The sequence below is a fragment of the Lipotes vexillifer genome, unplaced genomic scaffold (assembly GCF_000442215.2).
Source record: "Lipotes vexillifer unplaced genomic scaffold, Lipotes_vexillifer_v1.1 scaffold474, whole genome shotgun sequence".
Taxonomy (NCBI): Eukaryota; Metazoa; Chordata; class Mammalia; order Artiodactyla; family Lipotidae; genus Lipotes; species Lipotes vexillifer.
In genome coordinates, this window is record NW_006772385.1 from 460,437 (window position 1) to 484,829 (window position 24,393).

Genomic DNA, 24,393 nt, shown 5'->3' on the forward strand with positions numbered 1-24,393 from the left:
CATTTCTCTTCTGGAGATCAGAGCAGGGATGCCAGCTGCCAGTCCTCACTAACTCCCTAGACACAAGTGGCTTTTGGTGATGTCACAGCTCATAAAGACAGAGACCGGTCCGTCTCCCTGGAAACCTAGAGATGCCATCACTGTCTTCAGGTGTTCAAATGAGCTCTTCCTTTGACAGCCTAGAAACAGTCATCTGCTGCCAGGCAAAGTAAAACTCCTCCCAGGCTCACACATGCTCTTACTGAGATATCTGGTCACCGTATGACAAGAGACGGTCTCTCGTCTTGACGCTGGCGCATCTCAAAGTGAAAACCGGACTGGTTCAACAATCTTCTTAGGTGATCCCAAGAAACCAGACTTCTCCATTTCCAGAAACCTTCTGCCTTCTCCTTCCGACAGCAGCCTCTCCGCATCTCTGGCAGCTGACATCACTTCGCGAGCACGCTCTGGCTGGCTTTCCTGTGTATGTCTTGTGATACGCTGATAAAACTCAGCAACTTCTTTTCTCTCAGGAAAGCAACGTGCTTGGCGCTGCCATCCCCGGAGCTCCCGGGGCTGCGGTTCCAGGGTGGCGAGGCGTGGGGGGGCTCACACCCGTGGCTCGATCCTGTGCGAGAGCGCAAACAGGGCCTGCTGGCTGTCAATGACGCACAGGTGATGAACGTAGGATTTTAACTCTGGGTGCTCTTTTGGAGATACGTCACCTCCTATTTTGGGGAAGGAAAAAAAGTCAATCTCATGAGAGCAGTAATGCTGTTTCTGAATACCAGTAAAACCCCACCTGAAGGCGTAGAGTGAATCCAGGAGGCAGACTCGCATTGGTCAGAGTCCCAGAAGAGAGATCTTTATCCTAATCCCAGAGATGCTTTTTTAGCTCAGACCAGATGCCTCAGGTCAGGTAATTAGACTGGCAAGATGTCTGTTCTACCAACATTGATAGAGCCATTTCTCCTAACATTATATAGTATTTAGTGATTGTTATTATCTCCCTCTACAGAACGTGAAACAGCACAGACCTAGCAGGTAAGCGGCAGAGAAGGACCAGAACCCAGGCCGTGAGGTCCCCAAGTCCGTGGTCTCGGCTCCCACACCATGCAGCTTGTCACAGTGACTGCCCCATTAAATGGCTTTCACAGGCTCTTTATCTCAGGCTGGAACTGTCAGAAATCACTGCTAACCTGGTGACTGCATGGATACATTAGTTCTTTTTTTTTTTTGGATTTTGTATGTCCTTATTTTGGTAGGAAAATCTTTTGGTGTCCTTATTTTGGGGGAAAAAAAATTAAGGGAACGATCAAATGAACGGATATCACAGAAGTGGACTAAAGGTTTGGTCTACAGGCAAAGCGGTTTCAGAAAGTGTGTGGATGGGGTAACGTCCACGCAGCGAAGGACAAAGCAAGGGAGTTTCTACTCCCAGACGCAGGGCGGTTAAAAGGGCCACAAGAGGCTCTGGTGCACTGTGAACCCCTGTGTGCCATGCTGCTGACAGCTCTGATAAGGAACCAGAGATAAAGTAGCCTGGACAGTGGGGCAGGCCCACTTCCCATGGTCAGAAACAAATAAACAAACAAAAAACGCACTGAGGCCTGGGGAGATGGGCTAAGCCGCCCTCCAGTGAGACAATGTAACTGTGTCTTCTTGCTTTGTGGGATTTCAGAGGGAGAAGCCAGGGGTGAGGCTGGAGTTCAGCTGGGGCAGAAAAGGGGCCCCCAGGAGGCTGAGCATTTTAATTCAGAAATTTTATCTCTTGGTGAAAATGCATTTTTTCCTCCTCTGTGACAAATACGTTTTATGAGGAAATAATTTAGGGCTTGTATGTCATGGACGGCTTGTAGTTCTTAGGTTACGTAGAAGCAAGGCATCTTGGTTTCAACAAGTAAAAGCACCAGGAGTTAAAGTTTTACCATTCCCCCTTGTTTGGTTTAGAAAACATGATGCTACCGAGATAGTTTTGTTAACTTTCCAGCCTTAAAAAGACGGCAGGCGGAATGCTTCCAACCATGACAAGTGACCCTTGCATGGCACTCTGTAATCTCTAAGTGGCTTGATTAACATTGTTTTATCCCAAGGGCTGACGTTGTTTAACTCTGCCTACATAAACTGTCAAACTGAATTTAGATAATTCAGTTCCAAACTTGATTTTTAAAGATATATAAATACAAAACACAAACTGGCCTGATAGTTATTTAAATTCCTCCTTTGCCTTTTGCTATGCAGACTTACTCTCTGGAGATGGGAGGCTGGCAAGGTCAAGGCCAGCCCCACTGGTATAACCTTCCTGCCCACACGTGCGGTGTATACAGACCCGAATCCCTTGGTAAGTGAGACTGAGGTCTCAGAATTAGCTGAGTACCCATAAATACTTGGGAAGCAAAGGAGGGTGAAAGAGATACAAATCCTTTACTCATCAGCAACAGTATGCTTGTACATTTGAATGAATCTCCATGACAATGTTATTGCTATTTCTATTGAAACTGCATTGTACTTGGGTAGTTAATGGACAATTATATAAGCATGTATCAAATGGTATTCCTTGATGTGAGCACTTAGAAAATTAGGTCCTGTATTTATAATTCTCTCTTTCAAACAGAAACTTTGTAATCCACACAGAAGTTCAGTTGCTTTGCTGGAGGACAGTATTACTACCCAAGACGGGCATGAACAGAATGAAAATTCTTAAGAATATGTACCAAATTGTTAGTAATATTTTCCTTAGGAAGTGGGACTTTGATTGCTCTACTTTAAAGATACTTGTGTATTGTTGAAAAAAACTGGTTTACAATGAGGATGTATTGCTTAACAAAGTAAGTTTTACTTAGTGGTCACTTTTGATTGATTTATAATTACTGAACTCTCTGTTTTTTCAATTGCCCTTTATACTTGTAAAGTCTGCACAAGGCGAAGGAAACGGTATGGGCTAGGCAGTCAGGTACTCGGTCTGAGTAACGGCTGAAATTTAGCCTCTCCGAGCCTGCGTTTTGTGCTCTGCACCCACAGGGTCTATAATCTCCATTCACCAGCGCGAGGGTCAGGATCCCACCGCCCATGTGAAAGCTCCTTGAACTCAATACAGTTGATTTCCTTCCTTCCTGCAATGTTTTAACATCATTTAAACACAGTGTAAATTATTCTTGAGGTTTAAAAAGGAATAAATATTCCTACATACATCAGTCTCAGTGGGGAGTCAACAAAAGTGCTCAGAAAAATACTCTTTCAGTGAAAGGCAGCTCCAAACAGGAAGTTTTCATTGGAGAGGAGAAAAGATTCTGCAAGGCTGCTTTAGGCATTTTTACAAACTATATTCCTATTCCAGGAAGGCTCCAAGCAAGGAGGTTAAGGACAGGGTCACCCCTGATAAACCCACGGGTAATTCTGAGCCAGTGGGCAAGCAAACAAGACTTTCTGGGTCAGGGGTACAGCGGGAGCTTCTGATCGTCAAAATCACTCTGTACAGTGTAAACTTAATGCCAGGAGAGGATAAAAAGCTGCCATTTCTTGTCCTACTCTGCCTCCCAAACATGCAGTGATGAAACAGAGAGAATACAGTATATGCATGTGATGTGCATATTATATTTTACAATCTTTTTTTTTTTTTTTACCACCAAATACTTGTGATATGGCCACAGTCCGTACCAATGTATGATAGACTAACATGCCATACCCAACTTCAATGACTCACCAAACTGGTTAGTCCTGCAGTGTCTCAGTGTTCGGACAGTGTCTGCAATCATATGCTGGAAGGCAGAAGAGGAAACACATCAGCAGAAGGGTCATTTCGGGTGTTGCTGAACTAGTGGTGCTGTGAGGCTCGTTGGATAGTCTAACACCTTTGGGTGTAAACAGAGGAGCTATATTTGGTGCGGGACCTAACTTTAATTGATAATATATATTGAGTTTGGATTACAAAAGAAAATTTGACCTTGTCTTCAGAAACAGTGGCTCTCAACCCCGGCTGCACAGATTCTAACTGAGCCACGGGAAAACATACTGTTAAGAAATGCAGTACAAGACAACCTACTGAATGGGAGAAAATATCTGTAAATGATATGACCAATAACGGGTTAATATGCAAAATATATAAAGAGCTCATACAACTCAACATCAAGAAAACAACTCGATTAAAAAATGGGCAGAAGGGGCTTCCCTGGTGGCACAGTGGTTGAGAGTCCTCCTGCCGATGCAGGGGACACGGGTTCGTGCCCCGGTCCGGGAAAGATACCACATGACGCAGAGCCGCTGGGCCCATGAGCCATGGCCGCTGAGCCTGCGTGTCTGGAGCCTGTGCTCTGCAACGGGAGAGGCCACAACAGTGAGAGGCCCGCGTACCGCAAAAAAAAAAAAAAAAAAAAAAAAAAACAAAAAAAAAAAAAAAAAAAATGGACAGAAGACCTGAACAGACATTTTTCCAAAGATGACACACACTTGGCTGACAGGTATATGAAAAGATGCTCAATATTGTTAATCATCAGAGAAATGCAAATCAAAACCACAATGATATATCACCTCACACCTGTCAGAATGGCTAACATTAAAATGACCACAAATGTTGGTGAGGACATGAAGGAAAGGGAAACCCTCCTACACTGTGGGTAGGAATGAAAATTGATACAGCCACTATGGAAAACAATATGGAGGTTCCTCAAAAAACTAAAAATAGAACTACCATATGACCCAGCAATTCCACTCCTGGGTATATATCCAAAGAAAATGAAGACCCTAATTCCAAAAGACATATGCACCCCAATGTTCACAGCAGCATTATTTACAATTGCTAAGATATGGCAGCAGCCTAAGTGTCCATCAACCGATGAATGGATAAAGATGTGGCATATATGTACAATGGAATACGACTCAGCCATAAAAAAGAATGAAATTTTTCCATTTCCAACAACATGGATGGGATTGGAGGGTATTAGGTTAAGTGAAATAAGTCAGACAGAGAAAGACAAATACTGTATGATATCACTTATATGTGGAATCTAAAAAATAAAACAAACTAGTGAATATAACAAAATGAAACCGACCCACAGATATAGAGAACTAGTGGATGGTTACCAGTGGGGAGAAAGAAGGAGGGAAGGCCAAGACAGGGATAGGGGATAAAGAGGTACAAATTATTATGTATAAAATAAATAAGCTACAAAGATAGTACAACACAGCGAATATGGTCAGCATTTTATAATAACTATAACCGGGGTATAACCTTTAAAAACTGTGAATCACAACGCTGTACACCTGTAACCTATAATATTGTACATCAATACATACCTCAGTTAAAATAAAAGAAATATTTTTTAAAAATATATTTTAAAAAATGCAGCGTGTCCACCCTCAACCTACCTGTCCACATTTGCATATGCTTTTACTTCAAAAGGTGTTTCGTCTTCTCCCCATGAAGTCTTCGTGAATTCGCCCCATTCTCAACCTTCCCACTGCTCTGTGTACAGTGTTTATTGGGTTTGGGTTGCTGTAATCACTTTGTGGAACTTTCTTCCTCCTCTAGAGCAAGTATCACAAGAGGGCTTTGTGTACCCAGCACCAACCGTACGGCACACACGTGGCCTCATGCATACTTGCTGAATGGAGGCCGGAAGTTTTGTGGAATCAAAGACTCAAGTAACTCAAATGGTGACAGGAGATGAGATATTTATGAAACAGGTACATTTTCTAAAACATCAATATCTTTACAGAGACCGTTTTCTGTTTATAATGTACATTCCCTTTTATAGTCTTCAGTTTTCTACCTTATTTCTCTACGCTTCTTACTGATCTCCAGGCAAAGATTTCTTAAACTCACAGCTCCTTCCTTTGGACAAGATCCCCTCGCCTCATACTTGTGTACCTGCAACTGCCTTCTAGCTCTCTCTACCACGGTAAAGGAAACACGGCATTTAGGACCAGACCAATCTCCACTACACTTCCTCCTGCGCGGTTGCCAGAATAATCTCCAAACACTTGTCATCATGTTCTTAGTCCTCTGGAAGGCAACAGTGACTCCATACTGTTTCATACAAAATCCAAACATAACCCTGTAATTCAAGAATCAACATTATTCACGATCTGGTCCTTCAAACCTTCCTAAATGGGCCATCATATTTTTTTCAACAATTTAAGTACAGTTGATTTACAATATTAGTTTCAGGTGCACAACATTAGTTTCAGGTGATTCAAAATTTATAGATTATACTCCATTTAAAGTTATTATAAAATATTGGCTACTATTACTGTGCTATACAATATATCCTTGTATATTATTTATTTTATACATAGTAGTTTGTACCTTGGCCCCTTGTTTTTCATGTCCTGCCTACACACATTGAACACAGGATCGTCTATATGCAGCAAACGCTCAACAAATTATTGCTAAAATAATAATGTTAATACTAAAACAAAATTTACTTAAAATTCAGCAGACCTCCAGAAACATTATTTGAATATGACCTACTTATTAAATTGTTCTCACAGGATGCATTTCTATTGTATTTCTACTCAATAGTGAAAAATAAACAGGACAGTGATTACAGCAACAGCTCGAGTTGCGTTTGTAAAGGAAATGAGACCTGACTCATGTCTGAGAATGTATTGTTAAATTTCCTTCCCCCAATTTTACCACTATTCCCAGGACAGATCTGTCGTTGTTTTAAGGTATGGCGTCACCTTGATTTCTATCACGTGCCATTTGCACAGCTGATGTAAGGTGAGGCACTCAGGGCAGCACTGAAACCAGAGCCCTGATCTCATCTTTAGGCTTTCTGAAGGGAGCGGGGAGGAAGCTACGATAAAAGATGATGCTCTGAACACTGAGTGATAAAGAGAAGAAAAGGAGAAAGCATTTGTTTCTTCATTATTTAATGGTCTGAGGCTGAAACATTTGGAGCTGCTGAGGCAGTGTGGGGAACAATGGAAAACTTATTAGGTCCAATAAAGCTCTTCTGGGTTTCGTGTTCTCTGACCTAATGTGTTGGCCTGGATCAGCCTGATAAAGATAATACACTGAATTATCTGCTCACTGGCTAATATCCATCATGAGGAATTGGCTTCCCACAGGTTAATTCAGTTAGGTTCTACTGGTTCATTACTGTGAAAGATGATGCTATTTTATCAATAGCTTAAGTGAAACCTTGTCTTTTGCTAAGAAACGTGCTGAAACTACTGACTCTACTAGGAAATTCAGTTACACTCTCCAGCATCCAAGTACAACATAGGGCTATATGTACAATGTAAAATACAGTTTTGTCTAGACAAAATTCTGACCTCAGCCTGTCTTCTCTGTGCAAGGAGCGGGGGTCAGCATGAGGCATGCTGCACCTTAAATGCCATCTGCTTTGAGAACCAGGAACCCAGTGACTACAAAATCTGCTCTCTTTAGAAATGATGTGATGGCAAGCACCTGATGGGTGCGCTTGTGTGCCGTGGGCCTGCTGCATGCATGTATAACTGCACTTACCTTCTAGCTGTCTTTTTAATAAGAGTTCTCTTCAGGAATTTAAAAGAAAAGATTACCTATTTACGCCATGTTATTTCCTTAAGCTTTATTAAAGGGTTCAAGGTATATACAATTATTGACCCTAAGAGCAGTACTGTTAGTAAGACGTTGTTTCAGTCCCCACGGTTAGTTTGAAGTCTTGTCTCTATGAAAGCAAGACCCTAGACTACCTGAGTCAGCATTAAAAGGCTTCCACTGGACCACTGGAGAACGCAGGGGAAAAAAAAAAAAGAGACGCCGGTCAGAAGGAAAGAGAGAGGGTGTAGGAAGCTTTCCATCGCTCTTCCCCATGCTTGCCTTTACTGAATTGTTCTCTCACTTGGGGAGCTCCATCTGGGGGGAAATGACACAATGAACTTAACCAAATCACTGGTTCTCTTTGGGAAGGGGGCCAACCACCACTGTACCCTTAACAACTGACCACAGTCAGCGTACAAAGAGTACACTGGCTCTCGCATGTTTCCTCTGGGTTAGTCAGAGGGAAGGGTACTAGACCTTTAGAGGGAATTCCACTTGGTGTGACACAGCTCGTCCCACATCTCTTACATGCTCGCCAAGGCTTATTTGGCGTTCTTAAGCAGAGGTGCTGGCCAAGATTTGAAATAAGTATTGACCAGAGGCTTCTTATTCCTGCAATCATTTCATTAATACCAAACACTGAAGATTAACCTGTCTACAGACTAGAACGTTAGGGCGGGCCTACAGTCTCTGGCTACAAAGAGGGGCCCTGGGATCTTCAGAACATTACTGGGTGAGACCAGAACAAATCTCTAAAGAGTAAGTACAAGAAAACCCAATACTTTAAATATCTATTTCGGGCTGTGTTGGTTTGACTGTAGTATCTAAAATAACTGAGCTGGATTCCAAAGCACTTAGTGCAGAGAGAGACTCAAAAAGTTATGGACATGTCTACTGCAAAACTAATGAGCCAGAAAGCGATCACCCTCAAATCATTAAAACTGAGCTAAGGCAAGCTATCCCAAGACGTCAGTCTTCCAGATTCAGCTGCTTGGGTTTTCAGGTTGTACCAGAGCCTCCTGCACTGGCTCTGTACCACCTCATCCCGTGTGTGGCGAGTTAACCTCACAATTAGAGCAGGGCACCTCTGAGGCAAAGGTCAGAGGCCAAACCTCGTTTGGACTCATCAGGTGGTACTGTTCTTTGGTCATGGTCTATGGCCCCCGTCTCACTCAACCTTCCCTCAAATGCCTGACCGAGTCTCACAGGGAACCGGGGGTCCATTCCTGAAAGAGTTCATACAAATCTATTACCATTACTGAAAAGGTCACTCAAAGGTCAGGGTCTACGGACAGGGGTCCCTGATACCATCTTTAACCGTGCATGGCAGGCTCACCTATGACACTAAAGTTCATCTGTCAGACAAATCTATTCTTGTGGTCCCCAGGGTCTCTTTGGGGCACTCCTATTTCACAGTTGCAGGCAATTCCTCCTGTGCCCACAGCGAGTGAGAAAGGCTAGTAGGAACCCGCTGCATGACAAAGCACCTGGGAATGATCTGGCAACAGTTCTCAAAGAGGCATTTCAGTGACTTGTAAGAAGGGACTGGCCAGGGACCCCTTTCTCATGAGCTCCCTTTCTCACTTTGCACGAGGTGATCTCTCCACAGTGGCACCATCTGTCCACAGGCTGATAGAGGGGTGGTCCTTCCCCGCCCATGCAGACCCTACAAATTCCATCTTCATATCCAAGATGGACATATCTCCCCAGAAGGAGAGCTTTGTCCCGTGCCTCAGAAGCAGCGTAAGCCAAGACACAGGGAGATGCCTTTAAAGCAACAAGGCTGAACCTCAAGACTGTGAACTCCTGCTGACGGGAACCTTACAGTTTTCATTCTACTTCAAACACATACACTCAACCACTGATGTCAATCTAATGAAGTTCCGTTTTCAAAAATAAAAAGCAGATTTTTGTATTTGGCCCCAGAACTTGCCAGCACACTTATTTTTAATTGGAATGCACTATATTGATAATGCACAACATGCAGCAAATAAATCACCGCACATTCAGAGGAGAAAAGCACTTAAACCATTTGTTTCTTGGTGCAAGAAAAGCATACACTTCCCTTACAGTGGGAAAAAGGAGAAATAGTGAAGTTTTACATACCAGTTTTTCAAAATTGACAAGATTATCCAAAAATGTTTTATTTCCTTCATGAATGAATGTTACATCTGAAAATTAAAAACAAAAAGATATATGTACCATTAGGAACGGATCATGACTCAGAGTTGAAGAGGTATAGATGCAATGCAGCTTATTAATTTTTCTTAAACATTATGGATTATTTCATGCATTTGACCAGGCAACTTGAAATTGAATCTGCATAGTATTTGATGTGAGGGGGTATAATGTATGCATGTGGAGAGAAAACATTATAACACTCATGCAAGTATATTATCTTGCTTTTACATTGCAGGCTTTGACTTCAACCTGCTTAATATACACTAACGCTATTCTATAACTTAACTGGTCCATTATGTTTTTAGGCCAGAACACTGAGCAGAAAAGAACTGAACCCCCAGAAACAAAAAGGATTTTAATATTTATGTGTTTTCTTTTTAACAATCCCTGGCAAAGTATATGGATCTGCTTTACTTAAAGCATTAAGGTTTAGATTGGGATGTTTAGATTTTTGGTTTTCAAAGCCAGGGCCTGACTGGGTATCCGAAGTGGATGAGGAATGGGACAGGTTTGGAAAAGGCAAGGTTTCTGGGCCTATTCACTGATGAAAACAACATAAGGAAAGTAGGATGAAGATACATTTTCAGAGGACGGGAATGTTAATTTGATTTGAGCCTCACTGCATTTGAAGTGAAAGAAGATATTCAAATAAAAATCTCATTTTGGTTGCAAAACTTACTGGAGTGTCTCTTCAAGAAACAAGGATTAGTTACAATAATAACAGCAACTGAAGCTCTGAAAGGGGATGGCTTATAAAAACTCAAATCAGAGAGTCAGTGACTGAGCATTAGGGAATCCTCACAGCGGAGAATCAAAGTAAGAAATATACTACAATTTAAAGAATATGCAAATAATCATGTTATATCACAGACGTGGAGGACAAACCAAATGAACACCATTTTCAAAAATCTTGTTAAAATAACACGATATAAAAGAGGGAAATGAACAGATTAAAATTCCTCTAAATAGAAAGGAAAAGCATTTGCATTTAATCAAGACTTTGATTCTGCTGGTCCCTATGGGGCAATTACGAGATAGGTGCTTGGGAAATCTGCCTGCAACACACCCAGCCGCTGAGCTTTGACTGCCCACCAGGGGGCAACACCAGTTACACAGTTACAGACTACGCTGATGACGACCCTTTTCTCATGGCATTCTTTATTCACAGCTTCCAGCCCCACCAGACTGCAACGTTTTCCTAAGTTTTCTCCCCTTGATTTTTTTTTTTAAAACTGATGTCTTAGCAGGGAAGCAATTCACAATTACACAGTCATCTGACAAACTCTCTGGTTATTTTCTTTCACTGTTTTGCTTTCAGAATAGAATTGCAAGCTTTCAACCTCTGACACAATATTTAGAAAAAGAGTAGCCAACACAGTTAGCTTGTACCTTGTTTGTACAGCATGCAAAGCACTGTGTGTACTCTATCTACATTAAACACCACCTACGAGCCTAGTAACTCCCCACTCGCGGAGAATTCGGATTACAAATGCCCTGTCAGTTTCTTGGTCCATTTCCCCAGTGTTCCAAGGTTTGTCATCCCCTCCCTATGTTCCCAAAGATGATGATAATAACGCAGCTTATATTTATTACCAGCGTCAGACATAGCATTAACTCATTTAATCCTCACAAAAGACTGTAAGGTAAAAGCCCTAGCAGGAAAAGAACGTGAAGAAAGGATGGGCCAAAGAACAAGCACAGCTGGCCCATGATCACAGCTCTAAGTCTCAGAGCCAGGACCCAAGGCCAGGCAGCCTGCTTGCTCTCTCCACGGTGCCTCTCTGGTACCCGAAAGGACTTGGACATTTCTGACCACCTGTTACAGCCACCTTGCTGAATTCATGGGAGACTGGGGCCTCTGCAACTTTTAAAGTGTTTCCTTTGTCCCTCTTTCTATCTCCTCCCTCTCCTCTGCGTGGGTGATCTTGCTTAATCTCAACTCTCAAGGACTTGTCGAGGTCAGCGCATGAGGACGGCGGCTCTACTGAGGGTGGGGGGCTGTTAGGCTGAGGCTGGCCTGAGGATAAGGCAGGGAAGGTGTGTCTGGCCAGGTGGGGAGGCAAGAGGGGCTGGAAGGGGCTGCTGCCCAGGAGAAGGGGGTCAAATGGCTGAAGGTTTTGATGCAGGTGAATGGCAGGTGTGTGATGAGGCAGGCGTGAGAGGGATAAACCAATACAGGTGGTTGAGCTCAAAAACGGGGGTCTCAGAATCTAAGTCATGGGCTGTGAAGCAATTCAGGGCACCCACCAGGTTCAGAGTGCTAGAAATGAGCAACTGCCAGACCCCTTTATCTGGAGACAACTGAACACGCTCCTAAGACTTCATATAACAGGACGGGGGATGAAAGGACTCCGTTTGAAGAGATGGCAAATGAAAGAGAAGGAAAAAACAAACAAGCACCTCAACATTCCATTTATTTAAACACCCCTGCAAACGTGCAATAATAATCTGCGCCCCAAGATACAAACACGACCTCAGTTTACCTTCAGACACCGGTTGATTATTCACTCTACTGGAAGGACTACCATCTCCCAAAACGCCGTGACACGGATTATTCAACTGCTTTTGACCTTTAGCTCAGCTGGGTCCCTTCCCCAGCACTTCCTTAGGGTTTCTCACTCACTACTTTCTGAACTGGATTCCACAGTGGGGGGGGGAGGGAAGTCAATCAGAGGTAAGAAATTCACTGGGAAGTAGAAAAGCTGATGGCGGGAAGCATTTTCAGGTTACCTGCTCACTTGATAATCTGCATGGTACTGGGAATTGACTCTCTCAAAAAATGAAACATGGGAGCCCTAATCCTTCTTAACACCCAAGGAGTTCAATTTGGTCTCTTTCTCTAACCAAAAGCAATCCAAAGCAGGAGGCACAAGAGGGGAGGGCTGGGAAGTTTTCATGAAAATGTTGGTTGCTCTAGTTTACAGCAAATTTTAAAATAATTTTGCATTTAACAAAAGCTAAGAATGTCATTTATGTTTTCCAAAATGTCTTACCTCAGACGTGATATACACATATTTAAAAGTTTCATCCTGTTTTCCTTTGGAAATTATTTCAGACAAAAATAGTAACTTTAAATGCAAGAGAGTACTAACGTTGTTTTATAATGACAAAAAATTAAGATGAAGGAAAAACAAGTGCTTCTTCAAACTCGAGCTTCTAATGAAAAAGAAAATGTTTAATCTACTAGCGGGAATGAGAGAACGTATTTTCAGTAGAAAAAAGGGAAATTCGAAAAGCTGCTCAACATCACTAATTATTAGAGAAATGCAAATCAAAACTACAATGAGGTATCACCTCACACCAGTTAGAATGGGCATCATCAGAAAATCTACAAACAACAAATGCTGGAGAGGGTGTGGAGAAAAGGGAACCCTCTTGCACTGTTGGTGGGAATGTAAACTGATACAGCCACTATGGAGAACAGTATGGAGGGTCCTTAAAAAACTAAAAATAGAATTAGCATATGACCCAGCAATCCCACTACTGGGCATATACCCTGAGAAAACCATAATTCAAAAAGAGTCATGTACCACAATGTTCATGGCAGCACTACTTACAATAGCCAGGTCATGGAAGCAACCTAAATGCCCATCGACAGACGAATGGATAAAGAAGGTGTGGTACATATATACAATGGAATATTACTCAGCCATAAAAAGGAACGAAATTGGGTCATTTGTTGAGACGTGGATGGATCCAGAGACTGTTATACAGAGAGAAGTAAGTCAGAAAGAGAAAAACAAATATCGTATATTAACGCATATATGTGGAACCTAGAAAAATGGTACAGATGAACTGGTTTGCAGGGCAGAAATAGAAACACAGATGTAGAGAACAAACGTATGGACACCAAGGCAGGAAAGCGGCGGGGGTGGGGGGTGGGGTGGTGGTGGGATGAATTGGGAGATTGGGATTGACATGTATACACTGATGTGTATAAAACTGATGACTAATAAGAACCTGCTGTATACAGAAAAAATAGAGAAAAACTATTTATTAAAAAAAAATTTAAACACACACACACACACACACACACACAAAAGAAAAAAGGGAGATTTGTTTTGCTGCCAACAAAGAGGTCTAGATAAACTCAGTAAAGCAGAAAATTGCATCCAAGCTAAGACATAAGTGTGAGGCACCTGACTGCATTAAGCACCTTGGGGGGAGAACCACTAATATATAGCAGAAAGCTCAGCTCGTATCTAATTAAGTTAACGGGACATTGTCGACTTTTCTCATTACCTTAAAAACATCCACTGTTTCAAAATTTTGTCTTCCTAAAATCAATTCCTTTCCCAGATCTGTCTTCGCTTCCTAGTTTTCCTATTTGTGTCTAAATAATTCTAAGTGTCACTTCCCACAGGCCTCCACCCCCGCTCTCCAGCTGGTGTTTTTTTTTAATAAAAATCAGAAGTCTGAAGAAACTTATCTTAGAAATAAACATGAAAAATTAAATGAACTTTTAAGTTGGTGTTCTGGCTTTACAGTCTCTCCTTATTTCATCCATTTACATTTCGCAGAATCTTTTGAGCTCGAATGAAGCATTCTGTGTGACTCTCAATTGTCCTAATACATTATTGTTTCCCAGAAATTCTTGCTTTATACTAGATGAAGACTGAATAAATAGCTGCAGGGATGCATAGCAACTCAAAACTTCTCCAAGCTCTGGTTGTTCTTGAGAGAAGCCGAAAAGGGAGCATCAGCTTTATTGCCAGTGGGGCTGGCGATGGGGGGAGGTGAGGGAGGAGACGGCCAGGCCAACCAGCAATCCAGTTCCCAGGTAGTTCACTTCCAGAATCACACTTATGGGTGTAGGCACCGGGGACTGAGCCAGCAGAATTTACAAGCCTCTGAAGGGTGAAGGCAATATAAAAGAGTATTCCCATAATCCCTTGGAAAGAATGAAAATACAGCCAAGAAAAATGACCAACCCGCTTTTCCTGGAAAGCACATAGGTAGGATATATACTAAATGTCAGGAGCATAGGCCAGATGAAAATGAACTTCCCTTTTATTAATCCCCTGGGTTTGAAAGAGACCCCTGAGATCGTTAGTAAATTTAACTAACATGTTTCATGATGAATGAGCTGGCGCTCTCTACAGAAGACAAGTTGGTCGACTAACTTGGAGCTGTCAGATACTTTCCCAACTGGATTCACTCCTGGAAAGATGAAAGTACATTCCCTACCAAAATTCTTCATACACTACACTGCCTGGGTTGACCAAAGGTACTTCTCACACAGCAGCAGGCCACGGGTTGAATCTCTGAAATTTAAGTTGCAAACGTAGAACGTGACTGATCACTGTTTGGATTCTTTATGCCAGCCTTATTCTTGGTTGAATTAAGTGAATTGTAGACTCAAATAAGACAATGCTTAAAGCAGAGTAAAGTAAAAACACAAACGTTTCCAGTGCCAAGTTTTGTGAGTCAATCGAAAACACTTTGATGCCTGCTTAAGTACAATTAAGTATTTTAAGCATTTCAGAAATAATTGAACATTTGAAAAACAATCACAAGCCAACACAGTTAGGTCTGAATGTCAAAATTACTTTAAAGAAATAAACTGAGATTCCTTTTCTTGCCCCCTGTAGAGTGATAAATTTCTGGAAGATGGAATTACATAGCATAAAAGACAGAAAACCGGTTACCTTTAAGCAATAAGGGCATGAAAGGGATTTTGGGTGGTTTCATCTTTTTGAATGCATCTCGGTAGGCTTTGTGATTCAGGGAAGGATCCTGCCAAACCAAGAAGATTACAAAGAGAAAGAAAAATCAATGTGCTATAGAAACAATTCTAAATCCACTTTTACTATACCATTTGAACATGATTTAGATATATAGTGGTTCTCCCTAAGAACAAAGTAGATAAAGGTTTCCTAGGAGAATAAACTCACTAAATTAGGGCAGGAAATCTAGGCAATGAATGAAAGTCAAGTTACTGGTTGACAATAATGGGAAATGACTGCAAAGGACAGACACCTTTTGATTGCCCTATTATTCTTCCCTCAAACAGGTTCCTTAAGTACAGTTTCTTCTCCATAGTTTCTACCACGAGGTAACCCCACAGCCTTTCGTTAAGCACACTGCAAAGAAAAACTGCCCTCATAATGCACAGATAATGCAGAGAAAACAGGAGAACAGTTTTATTGTGATCTGAAAAGAGACTGAAAATTGAGTATACTTAAAAATCTGCCTTCTGAATATCATACCAAGAGGACCATTCTCACTACCTTTTTCCATGGAGAGAAAGAAGTGTTAACTTGCTTCACTCCGTAAGAAGCAAAGCTACATTTTCATACACAAGTGAACTAGTCTAAGCTACCTGACACGGTAGAGTGCAGATACCGACTACTGAAATCTAGAAAGAAATTGGACACCAGCAATCAGTTTGAAGAATAAGCCTACTCTGGCTCAACGACTTACTGTTAAACTTTCAAGTTCAGAAAAAAGTTTCTTAAACTTCCCAGGGATTTTCTAAAAACAAACAAACAAAAAAGAAAAGGTCAAAAGAAGTCAGTTATTTTGAGAGGCACTAAGGGGAATGTTCATTAAGTTGTGTTACATATGTCACATTTCTGAACATAAACAGCTCTATCATCTGGTTCTACCCTGATTGCTTCTCATTATGCAGTTTTCATCATTCCTTAATGCGACCTTCCTTGGGAATGTTGCTAAAGACAGTTTAAAATAAATAACAGCCACATGAATCGGGAATCAGCTGGTTAAACATCCCACACACTGGTGATCTTTTAATAAAAGCTTGGATTTTGGTTCTGTACCTTACCTCTGACAAATGCTCTCACCTCTTTTTTTGTTTTATTTTTTAACTTATTATTTTTGGCTGCTTTGGTTCTCCGTTGCTGTACGCAGGTTTTCTCTAGTTGTGGAGAGCGGGGGCTACTCTTCATTGCGGTGCATGGGCTTCTCATGGCGGTGGCTTCTCTTGTTGTGGAGCCCGGGCTCCAGGCACGTGGGCTTCAGTAGTTGCAGCATGTGGGCTCAGCAGTTGTAGCTTGTGGGCTCTAGAGCGCAGGCTCAGTAGTTGCGGCCCATGGGCTTAGGTGCTCCACGGCATGTGGGGTCTTCCCGGACCCGGTATCGAACCCGTGTCCCCTGCATTGGCAGGTGGATTCTTAACCACTGCTCCACCAGGGAAGCCCTGCTCTCACCTTCTTAAACAGTGTTGCTGAGTGGGAAATAATAATGTTGGCTGATGTTTTTTGTATAAATGACATAATTATGTTTCACAGCAGAGGGCTAAATAGTGAAAGCCCATGAAAACCCTAAATGATGAAGCCTGCACTTTGATGGATAGAATCACTGAACTGTAAAGATCACCCACACCAACTGGTGGCATGAAGATTCACAGAGGATGGAAACGTAGGTCATCTTCCCCAATAAAAATTTGGGCCTAAGGAGGAAGGGCCTGGAATTTTCCAGCCTTTATTTATTTGTTTATTTATTAATAAATTTATTTATTTATTCATTTTTGGCTGCGCTGGGTCTTCATTGCTGCGTGCAGGCTTCCTCTGGTTGCGGCGAGCAGGGGCTACTCTTCATTGTGGTGCGCGGGCTTCTCATTGCAGTGGCTTCTCTTGTTGCAGAGCATGGGCTCTAGAGTGCAGGATGAGTAGTTGTGGCTCATGGGCTCTAGAGTGCAGGCTCATTAGTTGTGGTGCAAGGGCTTAGCTGCTCCGCGGCGTGTGGGATCTTCCCGGACCAGGGGTCGAACCCGTGTCTCCTGCATTGGCAGGAGGATTCGTTTTTTTTCTTAAACATCTTTATTGGAGTATAATTGATTTACAATGGTGTGTTAGTTTCTGCTTTATAACAAAGTGAATCAGTTGTACATATACATATGTTCCCATATCTCTTCCCTCTTGCGTCTCCCTCCCTCCCACCCTCCCTATGCCACCCCTCTAGGTGGTCACAAACCACCGAGCTGATCTCCCTGTGCTATGCGGCTGCTTCCCACTAGCTATCTGCCTTACATCTGGTAGTGTATATATGTTCATGCCTCTCTCTCACCTCGTCACAGCCTACCCCTCCCCCTTCCCCATATCCTCAAGTCCATGCTCTAGTAGGTCTGTGTCTTTATTCCCGTCTTATCCCTAGGTTCTTCGTGACCTTTTTTTTTCTTAGATTCCATATATATGTGTTAGCATACAACCACTGCGCCACCAGGGAAACCCCAGCCTGCCTTTAACATGGTGAAGTGAAAAGCTAGATGCCTCAGAGTAAGTCACTCTGAATTTGAATTCTGCCCCTTTCTAGCTGTGTGTCTGCAGTGAGTCTCCACATTGTCTGATTGAAATGGAGATAACTCATAGGAAGTGTACAGTCTGTGGTTGGTGCTCAGCAAACTCCAGCTGTTAACACTTATGACTGTTCTAGGAGATTTGTGAGATTTTCTGTTTCTAAAACAAATCAAAATAATGAGGTAGACCCCACAATGGACTTTTAAATTATTCAGAATTATCAAATTGATAATTTTGCATCTGGACAGCACACAGGTTGTTTGATCTGGCAGCTACTGTTACACATACCAATACACGTGTATTAATAAATGCAAGACAAATCAAATGAGAAAAGGTAAAACACAGACATCTGCAACTGATGGCAACTGTTCCTCTGAGCTGCGTATCTTAGTCTGTTGGGTATTCCACACGAATATCCCGGTGTCATCTCAAACTCAACATATCTAAAGCCAAACTTATCTACTCCAGCGGTCAGCCATGGGCCAAATCTGACCATCTGCTTTTGCAAATAAAGTTTTACTGGAGCACTGCCATGCTCATCATTTATCAACTAACCATAGCTGCTCCTGCACCTCAATGACAGAGTTGAGTCACAGCAGTGGAGACCACATGGCCTGCACAGCCTAAAATTATTCACTGTCTGGCTCTTTCCCCCAAATGTTTGTTGACCTCTGTCTTAGTTCCTTAAACCGACTTCTTTTCCTATACTGCCTATTTAGGACAGTGCGATCACTTTCCAGGCCTAGAGACATGGAGCTCACCTCTGCGAGGGAGGCCGACCCCAATGTCCCCAGCAACTCCCGACTCAACTTCCAAGGCCCTGCTGCTTAAGGCTTTTCAGCCACCCTGAGGCAGCATGATTCCTCCATTGCTCTGCTGGGGTCCGCCTGGAACCAGTTCAAGACCTCGTTGGCCACAGCACACCCTGTGCTAATCTGGCCACGTTCCACCTGCCACGGCATTGACGCAGAGCTGCGCAGGTGGCAGGCGGTCACTGTGCACGTGAAATACACACTATGCGAATTTCACTGAATTGCTCTCCTGTCAATGTTCGCAGATCAAGCCTTCTTTCCGGGTATAATTTAAAATTCCGCTCTCCTTCCCAGACCCCTGCTAGCCACTTGTTTTCCTCCTGCTCTGATCAACTGCGGCTTTTGTTGCCCACCTACTTGAATCTCATGAAGTGTGTGCGCATCTGGTTTGCTTAACCAGAGATGCAAGCCTTTCGTTGCTTTTCTTTTGAACCCCTTTAAGGAGCACTGACCCTGACCCTCGGGTCACCACTGCGCATTCCATCAGAGTGTGGCCCCTGACGCAAAGAAGGTGAACCCCAAAGCTGCCCACAGACGGTCGCCGAGATGGAACGTGAGAAAAAACAACAGTTGGCCTGTCAGCTTCTCTCCTGCAGGAGTGTGAACTGGGGACCACGAAGAGTGCAGGGCAGGCAGGAAGAATAGCTGAATCTGAGAGGGTGGGGAGAGGCCGAGGGAGCCGCAGCGAGCCACAAGCAGGCTGGACCCGTAAGGGAGAAGACTTGACGGTGAGAAAGGACGAGAGAGAGAAATGGTACACGGGGAATTAGGTACACAGTCAGTAGCGAATGGAGAGAGAAAGAAACGAAAGCCCAAAGAAAGAAGGTGCCGGGGTCATGGGGGTGGCAGAGGGCCCTACATCCGTGTCTGGCTACATTTAGGGACACCCCAGTTTCCATTCTTCCCACGTAGACCCTCAGAGGCCACATTTCAGAACGTGCGCTAACTTGAGTGGTCCTCTCCCACTTCGAACCCAAACAGCCTTCATCATACAGCCCTGACAGGCAGAGCCAGGATTGGGGAGGCCTGAAACTTAAAACATTTTGTGGGCCCTCTTTAGGAAAAAGGAATACAAAATTACTCTCGCAGATTTTGTAAAGATATCCATCATCCACATGAACATACTGCCAGAGGCCCCACAAGTGAGAAGACTGGTAGCTTAAATTCATTAGCATCTCTGCAAGTCTGCTTCTGGACACACAGGTGAGCTTTTGAAATGACCAACATGGAACTGTAACCATGCCATCACAGGAGAAAAGCAGAAAACTAATTCTAGCTGGGAAGCATTTTACAAGTTGTGTTTCTTTCATATATATTACAGAACCATTCTGAAGACCATTTGATGAAAATAGCTCCTGACGACTTGAGACACTAGTTTTTTAACATTTTTTTCTAGTGCTACGCATCTCATTTAAACCATTTATTTTAAATAAAGACTGTTAGCTGGACCACTTCCCATTTCAGTTTTATTTGTCCCCAACTCCACCCTCCGTAGGGATCCCCAGGGCTCACCTCCCAGGTCTGGGACAGCCGGCTGACAGAAGCAGTGTTGAGACCCATCACAATAGCAAAGAAAGAATTCAGGTTTCTCTGGGCTTTGCAGCTATGGAATAAAAGAAAGCAGAAGGCACTCTGAGGCAACATCCTTTCACCAGATGATCACAGAAGATAAAGCTGCCAAGACTCTCCCAGGCCACAGAGTTCAACCTCTAGGGCAGGGTTGAACTCTGCTCTGTGACCTATACAGTCTTGACTGTCCCTGTGGGATGGGGTGGTATCCCCTCAACACAAATGAAAGGATTCCAAATGCTTCCTTACCTTTAGGAAAAGATCTGTGTTCTTGATACCCTCTGGATACTTCAAAAGATTCCTCCCTTTTAAAAATCTATTTTGGATGCATTGACAGTTTTAACTGAAAGCTCTTACATTCATATTTCTGTATATATCCCATACTCATTATAACAGCCCCGGATTCTGTATCTTTAATCTGTATGTTGTCTTTCTTTTTTTGAGAAACAAGGCCCTCTTACCTCACAGGGCCCCCTCCCGTTACACTTAGACATATTTTCTTTGCTCTCAACAAAATAGCTACTATGTTATGTATGTATTATGTGTTATGTATGTAATATGGCATATATTATGGGGACGCTGACTCACATTTCTCATTTAAGGAATAAAGGAAATAAAATGCAAAATAAGACCATGTTGAGCTCCATTCACTCTGGAAGGTTATATGCTCTGCAGAACGTCAATCTTGCCCTTCAACTTAATCAGTCAAAACTCCATTAATTTTCAAAGCCAGCAGAGGGGCTTGATGCAGCAGAGGGAGGGTGTGCCTCCAGGTTGGCCGGAACAGCCTGTGAATTCCAGATATTCCTTAATCTGGGATGTATTAGAAAACAACTTCTCTGAGGAAAGATTTAAAAATTTAAAAATTACCCTGACTTAATAATTAAATATGAAAAAAGATGAAAGTGCTTAGCAGTAAGCCAGAGGCATAAAAAGTACCTAGTGTGTGTTGATGGAGCTGCCCTCACATGTCATCTCTTCCATGACATCTCCATCAATGTCTCAAATGGAATTTGGGAACAGTGTATATACAACTCTGTATCCCGATTTTCCAGTTTTATACCATGTTATATAATATATTATGGATTCTTCACTGTTATCATTAATGGTTATAGAACACTTCATCAAAAACGTATTTCATAATTTGTTTACTTATTCCCTTGTTGTAGACATTTAAACTATTTTCAATTCAATACAATTCAAATCAATGTAAAATGCTACAATAAATATCTTCTGAGAAAAAAACTTTTTACTGTATTTATGATTTTCTAAAATTAAGTTAGACTTCCAGTCATTACATGATTGATCAAAAGCTATCATGACTTTAAAGGTTCTCAACACATATTAAAAATTCTGTCTCTCAAAACTATACTGATTTCCAGTCGCACAGGTGTGTACAGGAGCATTGATTCAGAACCAGGAAACTGTTTTCGGCTCTTAAAGTGGTAATATATAGAGGTGGCTGTGCCCCGGCCGGTCCTGCCTAAACCTGCCTGCTCCCAGAGCCAGCCTCATAGACTGGACACTGCCCAGTACAGCTGCGCGTGGGTATCAAGGCAGTGGGGGTCAGCCATTTGGGAGCATTTTGGAAATTCTAGCTCCATTAACAGGGGAACCTGGAAAGGCGCTGCTGCCTATGCACCTAGTGTCCAAAATACCTGGGTGAACACAGTCCTGCAAGCCCTTCACTGCTGAGTCTCCACTGGGCATGGTCTGTTCCTTTCAGTCTTCCTGTCCAACTTTGGACTCTGCCTATAGTTCCCCGGTAGGCAAGAGGACCTGAAATTCAGTCTAACTGGCCCCTTTAGCTGGTTTCTGCCAACTGTCTCCTGGGTAGACCCTGCTTGGTATATTCCATGAACAAACAAACAGGACACTTCCCTGGTCTATGGTTCAGAAATCTTCCTGTTTCTGAGAAACTGGTGCCTAAAGGCATCAACACAACAACTCTGCTTCCCTTCCGCCACTCTCTTCCCTAATTCCGCCCCTTCTGTCTCATCACATCCTGGCAAGTTCACACCAGCCAGAAGAGACTTGAGTCAGCTCCATCTCTTGATGCGATGATGCCAGGTTCCCCTGCCAAGACGCTGAGGGCAGCGAATAGTGCCCCATCCCTATGCCAGAGGCACAGGATGCCCTCCCCTTATTCCCAGTCCTCCCACCTTACTGCATGATGGAAGCCCCACTGGTTCTGTCATGGCCCACCAGACATTTTTATACTCTGCCCATCACTCAAATGCAGAGTATACAGCAAGCCTTTCAGACAGCAGCTGCCAGAGCTGAAAACCAGACTTTTCGGGGAAATCATTTTGTTACTAGTCATTATAAAAAGTTAATTCTTCTTCTTCGTATTCAGAACCATTTATCTACACAAAATCTTAGATATAAGTCTCATCTTTTTATCTTTTATCTCCCGATAAACAATTTTCCTGGTTCAGATCTCTTTTTTAGTCATACTTAAAATTAAAAAAACAAAACCAAAACCCCACATATACCTAACATCTGAATCTGTAAAAAGAAAAAAAGAATTAATATAGAAATGATTTCTCTATAAGACGAGTTGATACAGTACAAATATGGGTTACCATTCCCATCTGGAATCTTCCCTTACCGAGGTTCATTCATTTCAAGGTAAGAACAGACTGACACTAAAACATTCCAGTTTAGTGTCAGTCTAACATTCCTTTGTGCAAGGAAATAAAATCCACTCAACCCACAGAGGTGGGGGGATGGGATTGGTAAGAAGGAAGGAAACATGAATATGCAAATAGGATGCCTTAGGCAGGGAACACACTTCATGATCACCGACATGATTGTTTTCTCTCGGCTATTCCTACCAGCGTGATTATGAAGAATTTAAATTTATGTTTCTGTTGGCATTCTATTCTATGGGCCAGGGATAGACACCAGTACAGCAAACAATTCAAGAGCATGGGGCCATATGGAGAAGATGTGAATATACATATTTCATTTCCCTGAGGACAGATATAATCTTATACTGGGAACTAAGCTATGTGGTGTCATTTTACTCCTTAGGACATTCATGTCCCATTTCACCAAGTAACTGGCATTTATAAGGAAGTTTTTGATCCCAAAGAGCCTCACATTTAAGAATGTCACAGGCTATTATAGAAAATGTACTGGCCAAACAAACAAACAAACAAGGAGCATTCATCATAAAAGTAGTCCAAGATTTAGGCATATCTGTTATCTATCTCTCCTTCCATCACCAGTCACATCAAACACCAGGTCAGGAACCGCCATTATCTCTCAGCTAAGTAAACAAAATGTCCTGCTTCTGGGGTCTCCTCACCGACAGTTCAGTCTATGTGCTACTTTCAGATCAACCTTCCTGAGGGACAACTTGGATCATATCCATCTCCTGCACAAAAACTTTCAAAGAATCCCTACCACCTTCTCAATTCAGTCTAAACTTTTCATTCTGAAATTCAACATCCTTTACAATTTGGTCCCATCTTCCTTTTCAGATCAGTCTCCCACAACTTCCTTACAAATACCTTCCGCTCTGGCCAAACTGGATGAGGTTCCTTTCTCTGACCACATGCTCTCTGCCTCCAATGAACTTCTTGGCTTCTCTCTCATGAGTCTGACCTCCGCGGACAGTGTGCTCTTTTGAATTCATACCCAGAATTCAAAATGCTACTTTCTTCCAAATGGTTTTCTAATCCTCCTTTCCCACACCCTTGGCATATAAGCTTCCCATCCTCTAAAGCCCCTGAAAGAAATTCATCTCATAATAGGGCACCCTCAGGTTCTATTTTGCAAATTAGACATTTGAGTTTTAGAAAGTATGCCCCCAGCCGACTGGGTGCAGGCTCACTCTGATTTCCCCACAATACCCTGCATGGATGTGCAAACATTAATGAGTGATCAGTACATATTTCCTAAATATATTACACTGACATGTACTCAGAAACGGTTTGATATAAAAACTACTTTGAAAAACAAAGGGGAAAAAAATGGGAAGACTGCAAGGTAGAAGGAACTGGGAAAGATTTTGATTCATGTTTTGCCTGTTTCTGTTGGGAAGCTGTCCCAAGAGCGG

General features: G+C 42.5%; 1 protein-coding gene across 1 annotated transcript in view; it reads right to left on the reverse strand.

Moving 5' to 3' along the window:
- Positions 1-588: 588 nt before the first annotated feature.
- Positions 589-24,393, reverse strand: part of RAPGEF5 (Rap guanine nucleotide exchange factor 5) — a 172,589-nt gene continuing 148,784 nt past the window's right edge. Inside the window, exons 18-23 of the mRNA XM_007447441.1 lie at positions 20,271-20,361; positions 16,112-16,162; positions 15,337-15,424; positions 9,614-9,678; positions 3,683-3,737; positions 589-704 (exon numbers count right to left, since the gene is read on the reverse strand). Coding sequence (XP_007447503.1) covers positions 589-704; positions 3,683-3,737; positions 9,614-9,678; positions 15,337-15,424; positions 16,112-16,162; positions 20,271-20,361 — 466 coding nt within the window. The remainder of the gene's footprint in view (positions 705-3,682; positions 3,738-9,613; positions 9,679-15,336; positions 15,425-16,111; positions 16,163-20,270; positions 20,362-24,393) is intronic.